Source organism: Notechis scutatus, chromosome 1 (assembly GCF_049901735.1).
Source record: "Notechis scutatus isolate UNSWTSFEM ecotype Mainland chromosome 1, rNotScu1.2, whole genome shotgun sequence".
Lineage (NCBI taxonomy): Eukaryota > Metazoa > Chordata > Lepidosauria > Squamata > Elapidae > Notechis > Notechis scutatus.
In genome coordinates, this window is record NC_142009.1 from 164,483,079 (window position 1) to 164,499,555 (window position 16,477).

At 39.0% G+C, this 16,477-nt stretch overlaps 1 protein-coding gene across 1 annotated transcript in view; it reads left to right on the plus strand.

Annotated features, from left to right (window-relative positions):
* Positions 1-6,986: 6,986 nt before the first annotated feature.
* BARD1 (BRCA1 associated RING domain 1) overlaps positions 6,987-16,477 on the plus strand; it is a 39,255-nt gene continuing 29,764 nt past the window's right edge. Inside the window, exons 1-3 of the mRNA XM_026673155.2 lie at positions 6,987-7,524; positions 11,249-11,305; positions 12,877-13,010. Of these exons, the coding sequence (XP_026528940.2) occupies positions 7,379-7,524; positions 11,249-11,305; positions 12,877-13,010 (337 nt within the window). The 5' untranslated portion in view covers positions 6,987-7,378. The remainder of the gene's footprint in view (positions 7,525-11,248; positions 11,306-12,876; positions 13,011-16,477) is intronic.

A 16,477-nucleotide genomic window follows, 5' to 3' on the forward strand; every position in this document is an offset into this window, starting at 1 on the left:
ATTCGGGCTCCAAGGGGGTCCTGCCATATTCATGCAGCTGATTAACAAGGTACTGCATAATCACTTGTATAAGGGAGTCCAAGTTTATTTAGACAACATTCTCATCTTCACTAAAACAGTGGAGGAGCATATCAAGCTGGTTTGCCAGGTGCTCAAAAAACAACTGGATGCAAACCTGTATGCCAAGCTGTCTAAATGTGAGTTCCACAAGACCCACCTTGACTACCTAGGGTACCAAGTATCAAGAAAAGGGGTAGAGATGGAAAAGTGAAAAGCATTCTGGAATGGCAATCCCCTCGAACTGTTTCCTGGGGTTTGCAAACTTTTACCAACAGTTCATTCCCTCCTTCGCCAAGACAGCCTTGCCAATCACCAAACTTCTGAAGATAGAAAAAGGGTTGTGTGCGTCAAGCCTCAGCCTGGCCAACCTCTAGAGTGGACTATGGAATGCCAGGGGCCATTCAAGAAGCTCAAGCAGATGTTTGCGGATGAACTGGTGGCACAGTGGTTAGAGTGCAAGTACTGCAGGCTACTTCTGCTGACTGCCAGCTGACTGCAATTTGACAGTTTGAATCTCACCGGACTCAAGGTTGACTCAGCCTTCCATCCTTCCAAGGTGGGTAAAATGAGGACCCAAATTGTTGGGGGCAATATGCTGACTCTGTAAACTGCTTAGAGAGGGCTGTAAAGCACTGTGAAGTGGTATATAAGTCTAAATGCCATTGCTATTCTAACCCCAAGGAGCCTTTTGTTATCCAGGCTGATGCTAGTGATGTATCCATAGGCAATGTTCTCCTCCAGAAGAACAGAGGGGGAAATCTGCAATCATGCATATACACCTCCAGAAAACTCACCAACCCCGAAAGATGCTGTGTGGTGTGGGAGAAGGAGGATTTTGCCATCTGTTGGGCACTATTAACTTTCTAGAGGGGAGCAAAGTGCCATTTAAAGTATGGACTGATCACAAGAATCTGAAAGCACTTAGGACCCCTTTGAAGCTCTCTGTCAACTTTAAAACAAACCTGGAAATTGTTCCTCAGTTGCCACATGGGGGGAGGGGGGAAGGAGGTTGGAATGCCTTACTAGACACTACAGAGAGCTTTTTTGTGAGAACTAAGGTCATCTCTGCTGGCAACGTAAGGTTGGGGAAGGAGTGCCTGGAGAGCCTGCCAATTAACCCAATTGGTCAATGTGACCTGTGACAATTAGGGATGGGTTTATTTCCTATTTTAATTATACTGAAACCATAGGAAAGATTTAGAGTTGGTTTTCCTTTGAAGTAGTGCCGATATGATGTACCCAATAAAGTCCTTTGAGGAAGATTCTAGTTTAGAGTTCTAATTTGCTTGGGTTCATTAGTCGGAACCTTGGCACTAAACCAACTCTCCTGTATCTACCCCAGTGTCCTGAGCGCTGGCTACCGACCCTATTGGGTGGTCAGAAAAGACTCGGGAAAGATCGGAGATGGAGAAGACAGGGGAAGCAGCTGCTAACCCTAGTACTGCCTTTGCTGGGACTGTGCAGCCAGCAGGTCAGATCAGAGAGGCGATCCTACCACTGGGACCAGGCTGAAAGTCTATGTGGAGAGGCCCAAAAGGCCAGCAATGTGAGAGGATGCCCTAATTACTGAGGACCTCTACCGAACGGGCAGGGAGACCTAGTGCAGCATTGTGCCGAAGGCCGCTGAAGCAGAGTTCCCCTGAGGTCCCCTCAATCACCAGCTTCCTTCATCCCAAGATGAAAGGTAAAGAGGACTGCTGAGTGGGACAAGCACAGGGAATAGAAGTACCTAAACGCACTTCAGGTGGCTCTGTTGCTCTGCTTTCTCTTGTCTCGTCCTTATATTATTCCAATATAAGGCTTAGTTCTTTATCTTTTTGTATTTTATAGTTGAAAACAAGAGAAAAACAAAATCTAATTCTCAGTTTTAACACTATTCAATATTTTTAGTTATTCCAACATGTCCAGTCCAGCTTCAATACCAAATTTCTTCCAGGAAGTCCATGATTAATTGCTTCCTTTTTCAATTGGCTATTTAAAACAAACTTTCCTCGCCGCTTACAGGGGTGGAGTGGAAAGAAACCCACTTCCACCTTTCTCTTTTAACCTCTCCTTCACCCCACTTTCCCAGGGGGGCTCTTTCTCCAATAGTTAATTTTAATTTACATTTCTCACCCAGCACGATCACACCTTCTTTCCAGTTTCTCTTTCTTCTGGTAGCTGTCCCAGCTTCATAGTGGCTTGCAATGGCCATTTTTCCATGTCGTTGGCTTTGAAGGCTTTCTCCGGATCAACCAGGGAATTTGCAGTTTCCCTGGATTGACAGAGTATGCCTTCTTCAATTATCATCCCTTCTGGACGATTTAGGTCCAACTGGACCTCCTGGCAGCTGGGATTTTGATGCTCTCCCTGGAACTCCAGAAAAGCTCATCGTATTGCTGCGACGTCAGCTCTGTCCTCCCAGAAAGAACGTTTATTGAAGAGCAGAAACAACCTGTGGTTCTGGGGCAGCTGACCAATGGTTTGGTTTTACATGGGCTTTTATACAGTTTTTTTTTACAGCATTTTGTAATCTGGAGGCTTGCTTTGTGTGGGTTTTTATTATTTGATTGGTTTTACTTGTTTTGCATAAGCTCATGATGGATCTTAATTAACAGCTTCCTGAACCTAATCCTGTCAGGCATGTGTAATTGATTTTTATCCTGTTATTTATTGCCTCTTGCCTGCCTTTCTTAATAGACAGGTGTTGTTTCATATCCTGTCCTTAATCCCATCATCTAGAGGTGAAGTTCTTTTGTCTTGTGAATAGCTGGCACAATCTTTCTTAATGGGCATAAAATATCTGCTGGGGGCTATTAAGACTGCGCCTGCCTTTTCTCTTTAAGATCATGTTTCTCCATTTCTCCCTTTGGGGAAATATAATATTCTGCCTCTTAATATCCCCAAAATATTCCTGGGTGGGTGGGGGGTTTCCCACAACTTCATAACACAATGATACAAGCCACTATTGCTCATGTAATGGGAGCTGTTTGCTATATTCTGACAGTTATTTAAGGAATATCGTCAACTAAATCTTACTGCTCTGCATCACAAAATTCTTATGATGAAGTTCCCCATAAGAAACAACTTGCCTGCTCTAAATATCTTTTGAATACAGATTTATGACTTCAGGTAGGATTTTGTAACACAAATGTCAGTGAGCCTGTTATAAATTGCTTTTGGCATCCACATTCTATCTTTTATTGGGCTTAGAGTATTTCTATCTGAAAGTGATAAATTCTCCTATAAGTGCTTTGTATGCTTCAATAATTACAAATATATGGAAGAGGTTTGTGCATGCAGGTTTCTGCATAGGTAGCTTTAAAAAACATATTCAGTGAAGAAAAAATAGGATGGGCTGAACCATGAAATGTTACTGAAGAAAAATAATGTGCCAAATAATTTGATAAATGAGAGAGAGAGATAAAAATACATGTTAATAAAGGTTTTTCAAGCACCAAGTATGGGTATAGGAAACAGATTTTATTTTCTACACAATTTTTGTCCCTTTTATCCAAAAAGGAAATTATGTGGATTAATATTCAAGTTTAAACTTTGCTTAAACTTGGATGATCTATACAGTTTATTTTACCAACTCTTGCTCCTGTTTGGATGCTCAAATGTAAAACATGTAGGAAGCCCCAAAGTAGCAGCAACATTACTTTGGTTCTGTGAGAAGCAAAAGACACCGGATGTTAGATAACAGAGAAAATTAATGTTAGCCATATTAGTGGATAAAACACTTAAAATGTTTAACTCTTAGAACTTATTCAGATAATAAATTTAATTTCAAACATTTTTCTCCAGCAACTGGAGTTGAAGAAATATTTTCATTGTCTTTCTTGCATTTATAAAATTGATTCTTGTGATATTGAAGAATTGTGATGTTTTCTGTGATCATGTAATATCTATTCTGCAATGTGCATAGCTGCGTGGCAGTGCTTTTCCAAATACAACTGGTGCTTAGTGGACACATTGAATAAAAAGAATGCACCATGAACTGTTTTTATAATCCCCTTTGGAACATCAATCACTAAAGATTGGTATGTGTTCCCAGGCATGGGAACTAGAAAGTTACAATCATTCAAAGCCAAAACATTGTAGTCATTTTTTCTGCATTGGAACTGGGCCTCTGCTGTCATTGTAGGATACACACACACACACACACACACACACAGAGAGAGAGAGTTCTTTTTGAAGGGTTTTTTGTTCTGAGTTTTCATATTTTTAGAATGGCAAGATAAACAATGATATAACTCAAATTAATAAACTAAATTAATAATTAATTTAATAATAATTAAATTAATAATTAATAAAATAAATTATTAATAAATTAATAAAAATAAATTAATAAAATGATTATCAGTTGTAATCAGCAAAAGGTAGCCAGTATTACATAACTTTTGTCACATTATATAGCACAACCATATTATTGGATTTTGTTATTTTGTACAATTTAAAACCATGTACACAATGCTCTCACCTATTTTCTTCCACAATAACCTCGTTAGTTGAATTGGGCTGAGAGAGAACAACCGGTCCAAAATCACTCAGCTGGCTTTCATGTCTCATAAGATACCTACCATTCTGCCGTTATATATAAAGATGGGGGTCATGTTGTCAGGTATCTATTTTCAATGTCCATAGGTTTCCTAAAAGCATAAGCAGTTGGTTGTCTCAGTGGTCAACTCTCTAATCAATTGAACAGGGATCATTTGGGAAAACATTGCACAATCTATAATTCCATGCTGGGATTTCCAACTACTTCAAACAAAGGCAGAGTAAGGAATACAGGTAGTCCTCAAGGTATGAATTAATGGAGCCTGCCCATTAGGTTCATAAGTAAAAAAAAAATCATCAAATGAATCAGACTCAATTTTACAAATTTTTAAAATCAAATACAATGGCTCATTAAATGGCTCATGAATCCAATGGCTCATGAATCCAATGGCTCGTTAAAGATCTGACTTACTTCCCACTTACAATCAGCTGTTTTCGGTATAGCCAAAGGAAGGAGGAACTAAATTGCCTCCAATCAGTTAGCTGAGCTCTCCATTTACAGTTTTAAAAATCCCATTTGCTGCTGATCAGCTCAAGCTTCTTGACAGTTGTTCAGAGGAGGTGGGCCAGTAATTTACAGTACTCTCCTATTGCAGTTGCTTTTTTTAAAAAAATACCTGCCACTAATTACCAGTAGCTTAAGAGTCTCCAGACAGGCATCGGGGAGATTTACAGAACTCTTGGCTTGCAATAGTAACACAGATGGAAGGGACCTTGAGGTCATCTAGTCTAACCCACTGCTCTCACAAGAGTATTTCTAATAAATGCCTATCCAGTCTCTTCTTAAAAGCCTCCAGTGATGGGGCCATCCACAACTTCTGGAGGCAATTTAGATTTAAAACCTCTTTTCAAAAAGCTGCCCTGATCAGTGCAAATCTCTCCAAGCCAAATCCAGAAACTCATAAACAGCTTGCAAACTTGAAAATCAAAAGTTTAGAGAAGAGATACAGCACACAACATTATAGAATGCTTTGTGTAGATGCTGGCTAACATTTCTACAAGTAGTTTCAAAACAAATGCAAAGAAACTTCATCTATGCAAAGAACTGTACTTACAAACACAATACTGAAAAGTACTGCACAGCAAAGTATAGCAGAGTACTTAAAAAGAAGCAGAACAGTTTCCAAAGTGCTTACAAGCAGTACAGTACAATCAGAGGTGGTATTCAGCAAGTTCTGACCAGTTCTGGAGAACTGGTAGTGGAAATTTTGAGTAGTTCGGAGAAGTGGCAAATACCACCTCTGACTGGCCCTGCCCTCATCTATTCTCTGCCTCCGGAATCCAAGCTGATCGGCTGGGTCTTATTTTGTTGCCCTACACAGGAGAACGGAGCTGGAAAGCAGGTTAGTGGGGTGGGGAGGGAATGGGATTTTGAAGTAACCTTCCTCCAGGAGTGGGGAGGAAATGGAGATATTGCAGTATCCTTCCCCTGCCATGCCCACCAAGCCACGCCCACAGAACCAGTAGTAAAAAAATTTCAATCCTACCACTGAGTACAATGGTGTAACAAAAAGGAATATTTTAAAATACTGTCACCTGTCAGAAATGTAGCACACAAAATTATCTGCTACAATGTTCTACCAGTCAATGACTACTTCAGCTTCAACCACAACAATACAAGAGCACACAACAGATACAAACTCAATGTAAACCGCTTCAACCTCAATTGCAGAAAGTACGACTTCAGCAACAGAGTGGTCAATGCCTGGAATGCACTACCTGACTCTGTTGTTACTTCCTCAAACCCCCATTCCTTTAACCTCAAACTAACCACTATTGACCTCACCCCATTCCTAAGAGGTCTGTAAGAGGCATGCATAAGTGCACCATTGTGCCTACCGTCCCTGTCCTATTGTCCCCATTTATTTGTACCTATTTCCTGTATTCTTACTCATGTTTATACTTATATCTATTATCTCGTAAGCAATTGACAAATCAAATAAATAAATAAATAAATGGTGTAGGGTCTTCTGCTTGGGCAGGGGGTTGGACTAGATGACCTAAAAGATCCTTTCCAACTCTGTTAATCTGTTAAAATATGTTACTACTGCTACACTCAGCTTCAAAACAACAAACGAAATTATACGGGAAAAAACAGCCACATGTTTGCAAGACAGCTTTAAGACTTATGGACTTCAACTCCCAGAATTCCTCCTCCAGTCATGTTAGCTCAGGAATTCTGGGAGTTGAAGTCCACAAGTCTTAAAGCTGCCAAATTGGCGTACGTGTTCACTTCATTTAACAAACCTCCTTCCCGAGAAACCTCTATGTGAACAGGGGGCAAAAGATCGCAGAGCTCGTATCAAAAGTTCCACCCAGCGAACGAAACGATCAATCAGAGGCGCGAGACGGTAGCGGCATACGCATGCGCATACACGCAAAATTTTCCTCAGACCCGGAAACTTTCCCCTCGTCGGGCTTTTCGCCGCGATGCTGAAGGCTTGTTCGAAATGCTTCGTGCCTAATGCATCATAGAGTTACTTCACGCGAGTCCTTGACTCTTTCTTCCGTTAACTAAGCGGGGATTAGAATTCCATAAGGATGAAATCACCGAGGTTTCCCCCGCCCCTATTATTTGCAGGGGCCAATTAAACGAAGTTTCAAGCGGGGCTATGAAAGCCGGCTACCGAATCTCAGCCCTCGCTTACAACCTCACGCATGCGCCCTCGGCAACTGACATGCGCATGTTGCATAAATCGCAAAGCGCGCAGTTTGAACCGATTCTTCGGGGCTGGGTTTGTTTGCCTTCTGGCCTGTATTTAGCGGGAAGGGAAGAATTATGCGACCCCGTATATTTCGGAGCCGTTCCGGTAATGAACCCGCCGGCCACATGGCGCAGGAGCAGCAACCGCAGTCCGGAAGCCCGTGGAAAGAAACGCGGCTGGCTTTGAGAAGCTTGGGCGAATGCCTGAAGTGCTCCCTTTGGTAACCGGTTATGCCTAAGCAAAAGGAGGGCGGAAGGGATGGCGCAGAGGCTTTGGATGGGGAAAAGGGATTTGGAAATTAAGTCATCTTTGCTGTTATCAGTGGTCCTGCGGATGCTTCCAGTCCAGAACTGATCCAACAGACCACATTGTTTAGTGCAGGGGGTTCCAACCTTGGCAACTTGCGCATAAGCGCACCAGCGTGCCTACCGCTCCTGTCTTAATGTTCCCTTTTATTCATATCTATTTCATGTTTTAATAATTATGTTTGTACTTATATATATTATCAAGGGCATGCTTGACAAATTAAACAAACAAATAACATAAATAAACAAACTTTAAGACTGGTGGACTTCAACTCCCGTGGTTGGAGACCCACCTCCCCCCCCGCCCAGTTTAATGAGTTATTTTTATTTATTTATTTATTTTTGTCAATTGCTTACAAGATAATAGGTATAAATAAAAGCATAGTTATGAATACATGGATACATATAAGGAAAATAAAATAAAAAATAAAAGAAACAATAGGACAGGGACGTTAGTCCTATTGTTTCTCTTATTCTTTTATTTTTCTTATATGTACCCATTTCATGTATTCACAACTATGTATACATTTATACTTATTATCTTGTAAACAATTGGCAAATCAAATAAATAAATAAATAAAATAAAATAAAATAAAAAAAGAAACAATAGGACAGGGACGGTAGGCAAGCTTATGCACGCCCCCTACAAGACCTCTTAGGAAAGGGGTGAGTTGCGTAAAACTTGTCAATAAGAAAAAGCTAGGGAAATTAATGATTTGAGATAGCATCATATATATTGATCTACTCCAGCCTTTTCTGGATCCATATAAAATGTTCGGCAAGTGGCATTTTTAACAAAATCATATGGCAGAGAATATATCTGACCATTAGTGAGGGATGTTTTTGTTCATTTGCTTTTTGTTTGTTTTTCAAGCGTGTACAAGCCCTTGCAGTTTTCATGGCAGGGGTTTTTAGAAGTGCTTTGCCCTTGTCTCCTCCCTTGAGCCCAAGCATAAAATGAAGTAGAAGTCATGCTCTCTCCCCTGTTTCTAGCCCAATGTCTCAGCCACCACACCAGATTAGCTCTCAAATTTTGCAAGCAAAATTATTTTAATTTTTACTTTTAGATGTGGTTCTCCTTGAAATGGGAGTTTGCAATTGTAGATGGGATTACTATAATTGAGTGCTATTCCATAAGATAGGGAATTCCTTAAATATAGACATTTCCACTTATATTCAGAGGATTGTTTTCTTTGGAAGAGTGTACAGTGTTGTGATTCCCTATCTTACAGATTTCCTAGATAACAGTTAATTACGTTGTTGGCACTGGTTATTCTTCCTCAATGTAGAATGGGTCAAATGAATTAGGAATTGCAGTCTCAACAACTAGGCTGCCAGGTTATAAAGATTGACTTGGGCAAGGAACGTTACTTTAGATAGTATACTCTATTTCATTTGTGTTTGGGTTCTGATATCTCAGTGGCAAAATCACACTAATATTGTAGAATAAATAAAGGGTTTCAACACTGGTTTGCACAGTTGAAGGTAGCATGCCATTAAAACCTTGTTATCGAAGTTGCCCTGAATGTCCATGGATCTTGATATTTTGGTTTCAACCCATCTCTTCCAGAAACAGACATGCAAAAATAGCCTGTAGCTTCTTATCAGCACATATAAAGACAGCTTCGTTTCAGTTTTCGCTCATGCTATAAGACACTGGAATAAGTAGCAGCTAGGGAAGTAATCATCCTATTAATGTCTACCTCCCTCTGTGCAGAAGACCCTATGATATTTGTATAACACTGTTGAAATTTACCAAAAGAAATACCATGAGAAATAACTTGAACAATGCTGTAATTAATTATTGATTGTGAAAACGCAGATATAAGATTCTTTATTTTCTGGGTCTTTAGTATGAATTTTGTGGACTCCTCTGTTTCTATTCAGCTCTGTGCCTCACCCAATTTTATTTATCAAATTCTTTTAATTAATAATTAGGAAGCCAATATGCTGCAGTGCACCAATCTTTATTTTCAGCAGTGCTTCTAAATTCTGTATATTCCCTTGAGGGGTTTTGAAAAATAAGCAATACTTCGTTAAAAATAACAAGGTATTGTTTATTAAAGAAAAAGGGCTGGAGGTGGTGGTGACAATGTGCCCATCTGCTCAATAGTGGTGGGAGGTTAAAAGGAGTAGCAGCAAACAATTTATCTGCTTTGCCGCTACCAAATGGATGTTTTGTGTAGCAATTGGATGAGGGAGTCCATAGCACAGTGGTGGGATTCAAATAATTTAACAACCAGTTCTCTACACTAATGACTGGCTGGGTAAGTGTGGTTGGGTGGTCATGTGACTGGGTGGGTGTGGCCAGCTCGACGTCACTCATCACACCCAACCCCGCCTCCCGGCCACTCTCCCTTTCCCCAGGCCTTGGGCCTATACGCAACACCTCCAGAAATGAAAGGGTTAACCAACCCTATTTCCTGGTGCAAATGCTCCCTCCCCTGAGTGAAAGGATGGGAAGAGACCAGCAAAGCATTCTGATCCCATCTCCAAGGAAAGTAAGACATTGGAGGCTGAGCTTATTAAAAAGCAATATATTGTGTCATAACAGTCAGCATTTCACACCTGAGGTGGCAGAGGCAATAAATCCCATTGACTCCTCAGAAGCTATTTACAATTAAAGCCTGTTTGCACCCCCAAAATAATAAATAAATAACAGAAGGAGAAGGATTGACAATACCTTCTGTGCAGGCAATTATGAAAGAAACTAAGCTAAAGCTGGATTAACCCCTGCCTCCCTTCTCTCCTTCCTCCCTTCTTTCCCTTCTTCCTTCTCCTTTCCATCTCCCTCCCTCCCTCCCTCCCTTCCTTCCTTCCTTCCCGGCTGCTTTTTGCCCGAAAACAGCCTGAAAATGGCTGAAAAATGGGCTGAAAAACAGCCCCCAAACAGCCATTTTTTTGGACCCTTTTTGCCTAAAAAATGGCTGAAAACTGCCAGAAAAAAGGCCTGAAAATGGGCAAAACAGCCATTTTTTGACTTTTGGGGGCATTTTTTGCCTGAAAAACAGCCGAAAATGGCCCAAAAAACAGGCGAGGGTGGGGCCAGCCAGTGGTGGGATTAGCCGGTTTGCCAAACTCTGCAGAATTGTAACGACTGGTTCCCCCAAATCTGTCTGACCTAGCTGAATCCCACCTCTTCCATAGCATGATTTCAAAATTTTAGATGTGCTCCCATGCTAAAAAGATTAGGATCCCTGATCTTTTTCAAACAATTGAGAAATATAATGAATTTGATGAGCCTTGATGCAATCAAACAAAGCTTTAATTACTGTAAACCTACATGCATCTGCTTTAGAGGGAAGCTTAAACTGTCCTCCAGATTCTAAAAACACACCCATGTATTTGCAGCCTGTCCTTGACACCACATTGCTAGCCATGTTTTTCTGTATTGGAGGTGGAATTCTTGACAGGTAAAACTTGTCCCAAGAGACAGCTGCCTAGAGAAATATTATTTGAGTACAAAAGATGAACACATTTTTTTCGTAGTATCCAGTTTTTTATGTTAATGTAGGGGAAAACAGTGTTTACCTAGCTTATTTATCTTGATATTATTTATCTTGGGGATGCAATGAAAATGTGTCCATTCTAATATTTAGGACAAAAATAACTCAATTCCATTTATTCTCTTCTTGACAGTACTAAAATTCTGAAGAAACCTGTGAACCTAGCAACTTGTGATCATGTCTTCTGTCTGTGAGTCATGACATAACTTTATGGGAGATGAATAGTTAAAAAATGTGAAAAATAAATAAAAATTGTTATATAGCTTTTCCCAAGCTTGCCTATTTTGATCATATTTTTAGTCTGAAGTAAATATATGTTATTGCTTTCTATTTGTGGCTGCTAGTATGATTATATCTTATGTAACCATACATGTCTGTCTCAAGAAAGCACTTATTTGTTGTAATGTTTTTTTTTCCTTTTTATCATTGTAGATGAAATAAAGATTAAATTGTTTAAGTCTCTGTTAGGTTTGACATATTTATTATGCATTTAAATGCCTTCCACTCCACACAAACACACACATCATCCTATCAGTATAATATTCTAGAAATACTCAGAACCTATATATACAAACTACAAGTAGTCTTTGCTTACCTATTCCTCGTTCAGCGAACCTTCAAAGTTATGACAGTGCTAAAAAAATAACTATAACTAATGCTGCATTTTCAACCTTTGCAGCATACCTCAGTCATCTGGCATTACAATCAATATACGTTATCCTTTGCCTGTTGTTAAGGAATTATAAGAGAATAAATAGGCACACAATGGAAATACGTATCAAAGGTCTGTGTTGCCAGTCCTTAGCACATTCTGGATTGGAATGTTGAAGTACATTATGCAAACAGTCAAGTATATTACTTATTCTGTCCCTGTTTACTGTCTTGTAATGTCTTCCTCTCCAGTCTCTGCTCTGTGAAACTGGGGGAAGGTTGGGAGGAAAAACAACCCCAAGCAATCTCTTATGCCTGACCCTTTTTTGTCACGTTGCTTTCAATGTATATTCCCTATTGTGCCTGCTTATCTAAATGACGACTTGGATTATTTTTTGCATGTCTTTAGAAATAGTACTTCATATTGCATATGATGCTGGTTCTACTACATGTAAGTTTCATTTGGAGTGGATTTCCCAGATTAAATTAGACAAGTATAATTACTTGTTCGGTTGAAATAGTTGTAATGTATTTTAATTTTATCTTATATTATTTTGTAAACCTTTTCATGTAATATTTGTAATATTTTTCCTCTCTCTTTCCTTTTAAAATAGTGTTTTTAAATATATGATATAAATATCAGAGCAATTAAAAAGATGACTGTAAAGAGATCATTCTCTAAGCAAACCGGTTAAGTAAATAAACTGATTCATATAAACATAAGCAAGTATGAAGCTAGCTTTTTTGAAATTTTTGGTTATGCATAGCCTCAGTTAATCCTGGCAACACCAGAAAGGTAAAATTTATAATCCAGAAAGAGGGAGCATGCAAAAGTTAATGCCACTGTCCTTCTCTCTGTAATTTTTCTTACTTGTGCATTTTGTTCTAAATTACACTTTGGTGTGACGTATGAACATAGATTTTGTATCAAACTATTAACTTATATAAGCTATCAGTGAAAACTTCACCATTTTAAGTGCATTATAAACAATTGTCTTGTTCTTATGTATTTTAATTTCTAAGATAAAGACTTATTTAACCATGTGTTAGAAATTATTGTTTGTTATCCAGATGTAGTTTTTCTCATGAAACCATGTTTATATTTTTCAGAACTTGTGTAGGCACAGCTTGCCCAATATGTCAGGTACCGATCATGAAACAATATGTGAAAATAAACAGCAAACTAGACCTCATCATCAAACTCTACAGCAAATTGCAAACTTTGCAGGACAAGAACTTCTCAGGTAAATGAAATAATACTTTTTAAAACCTGAAATTATGTAGCTTGAAAGAACAAAACCATCTTTCAAGACTCTTTTCCACTATACATTTAAAATGGACTGTAATTACATTTTGGTGTCATTTTTGTATAACTTGACATTTTTGGTGCTGCTGCTGTTATTATTGTTATCCTTCGGATGGTGACATTCAGTGGATGGCATTCCTTCTTTTGAGAGCGAGGCATCAGAATTTCATTTTAATATGTGTTATTGTACATATAGGTAAATAACAAATTTTATATTTTCATCTTATTTTATCTAACTAGAATCTTACTGGTCTGATATTTGTTAACATTTCCTTTCTGAAGTGGCAGAAACACTGGCATTCAGTAGGATTTTGACCCCTAGAGATGGGAAAAACCTAATAAACACCAGCATTCTGAAAGGCTCAGAATGTTGGTGTTCATTGGCATTTTTGCCAGATTTGGGGTTGTTCCTCTAATGTGTGGAAGGATTTCCCCTCCCTGTACAGAGGTGAGGGAAAATCCCTTGGTGCACTGGGGAAACAGACCTCAAATCCAACATCCTTTTGCTTGCAACCTTTCCTGTTGGCTTCCACATTGACTTTTGGGATAATAGCAATAGCTCTTAGACTTATATACCACTTTAAAGTGTTTTACAGCCCTCTCTAAGTCAGCATAGCCCCCAGCAATCTCTAAGTCAGCCCCCAGCAATCTGGGTCCTCATTTTACCTACATAAGAAGGATGCCCACCTGAAGCAGTAAAAGAGGAAGTAGAGAAGAAGACCCCTTGTTAATTCCTTAGGTTGGAAACCAAACAAAGATATTTTCATAGACATTTCATTAGAGATTCTCTATTGGCCAATTGGAATAAAATAAGGAAAAACATTATTTAAAGATCCCTATCTGGCTCTCAACAATGGAGGCGATAATTCACCTGAACCACTTGGATATTAATAAGATGTTAAAGCATAGAGATTCATTGGATATACAAGGAAATTTGAAATTATGGCAAGACCTTCAGGAACAAGGGTTACGAATTGACTGGTGGGCATATCTTCAAGTCCAGAATAGATATAGACAGGACATGAAAGATTTCGGAATCTATAATAAACCACAGCAATTAGATAAAATTTTATTAGGCCCAGATAAAAAAAAATAACAACATTTTATAACTATTTATTAGAGATAGAATTAGAGGAAGAAATAGTTAAAGGTAATATGATAGCTTGGAGTAGTAATATAGCCATAGCATTACTTTATCAGAATGGGAGAAGATCTGGAACAGAAACAATAAAATTACAAAATCGGCATCATATAAAGAAAATGCTTACAAAATGTTTTATAGATGGCACCTACCCCCTTCTAGATTAGCGAAGATGTTTCCCAGCATGAGTCCTAAATGCTGGAAGTGTAAAAAGAAAGAAGGAACATTTTACCATATGTGGTGGTCGTGTACAGAATCTCAAAGATATTGGCTGAGAATAAAAAAAATGGATGGAGGAAATTACGATTGAGCAGATTGAACTTAAACTAGAATTCTTCCTATTAGGGATTCTCAACAGACAATTCCCCAAAAAAGTTAAATATATAATACTACATATATTGACGGCAGCTAGATTGGCCTTCGCACAATGCTGGAAACAATCCTATACTCCACCAGAGGAAATGATTATTCAGAAAATATCAAGCTGTGCAGAAATTGATAAACTAACTCTAGCACTAAAAATAAAGAACTATCAGAGTACTATATGAGTTGGAACTGTTGGTATGAGTGGATAGACCGAAGATAGACCATATAATTATAATAATAATAAATTGTAAATGAGGAGTGACTAGTAATTAGATATTTGCACTAAAGATTAATTGCAAATATGGCACAAAATAATGAGATAAGAAACCACAAACTGTTGATGATGTAATCATTTTTAATTGTTTACCCTTTTTTGTTTTTCTTTCCTTTCCCAATCTGTGTGTGTGTTGTTTGTATATTTTAACGGTAACTTTTAATAAAGTTTATTACAAAAAAAGAAGAAGGATGGAAGGCTGAGTCAATGTTGAGCCTGGTGAGACTTGAACTGCCAAATTGCAGGCAGCTGGCAATCAGCAGAAGTAGCCTGTAGTACTGCACACTAACCACTGCGCCACCGTGGCTCATAAGCTATCAGAAGATTGCATATGGCAATCGTAATCACTGGGCACTTGGCAACTAGTCATAAATATGAACAGATTGCCAAGTGCCGAAAGGTTATGTGACTAGGGGAGTCCCCATCATGATGTTTTACAAAGGCCAGAATTAAAGCACCTGTTCCAAGATCATCTTGACTGTGGTCATTAAATGACCAGTTGTAAGTCCAGGACTATCTGTAAATCCTGTGCTAATGTTGTCATATTGATCATGATCATGATTACCAACAATTGTTCAAAAAATTGTTATTATATTTAGTAAAACTTATTTTTCAAGAGCTAACTTTCATAGAAAAAACATGCTGCTTAGGTAAAGCAGACTAAATATTATGGAAATAGGTATATGTTCAAATATATTGTTTGATTTGTGTCTAGAATAAAATGGTGAATGCAGTTTTTTGAGTCCAAAGTGCATTTTGGAATATAGGGAGTCCTTGATTTACGATAGGTTGCTTAGCAATGATTAGGACAGTCTGCCTCATTTTGGGGACTCGTGTCAGAATTCCACAAGAGGCATTGGCAAAGCTCTTGTTTTTTCTTTTCTCGATAGTCGCTAGCCTTTCCTCCCTTAGCTTTCACAGCCGTAAGAAGCTCTTTTGGCTTTCCTTTCCTTGCTAGCCCTAGCCTTCCCTCTCCTACCATTAGCATATTATCATTTGGCTTCTAATGTTGGGAGAGGGAAGGCTAGTGACTAGGCAGGGAAGAAAAGCCACCAGGATTTCTTCTTGCTAGCGGTAGCCTTCATTTCCCCGGTGATAGCTGCAATACGCTTGTGGAATTCTGTCATGTGGCCCAGCAATGGAACGGCCTGTTCCTCTTTTTGTTCAACTTGAGTTTTGGAGAATGTCTGAAAGGTAAATTAACAATCAGTGGCAGGGGTGGGTACAAGGCCCAAAGCATTAGGATCCAAAAGGATGGGAAGTAGAGCATGGGATTGGTTTCTCAGTGAGGGGAGGGGAGGCATTGGGAGGCTAGAGAGAGTTGTGTCTGCATTAGGGTCTCCCCCACCCCTGAGGCATCCCATATTCCACTTAACATTTAACGAATACATAGAAAACAGAGATAGGGACACAAGTGAAGCAGATCACTTAACACCCCCCCTAACATTCACCCACAATGGGGAGACTCCATTATGATTACCTGTGTTGTTTTCTCTGACTATTTTTCATCATCCAGCTCATGCCAGTTAGTGCAATAAGAGCTACAAGGTAAATAATAGATCTGGAGAGGACAGAGAACACAGTGTTGTATGATAAGAGGCTAAGAAGAACAGAATGTGGGGCA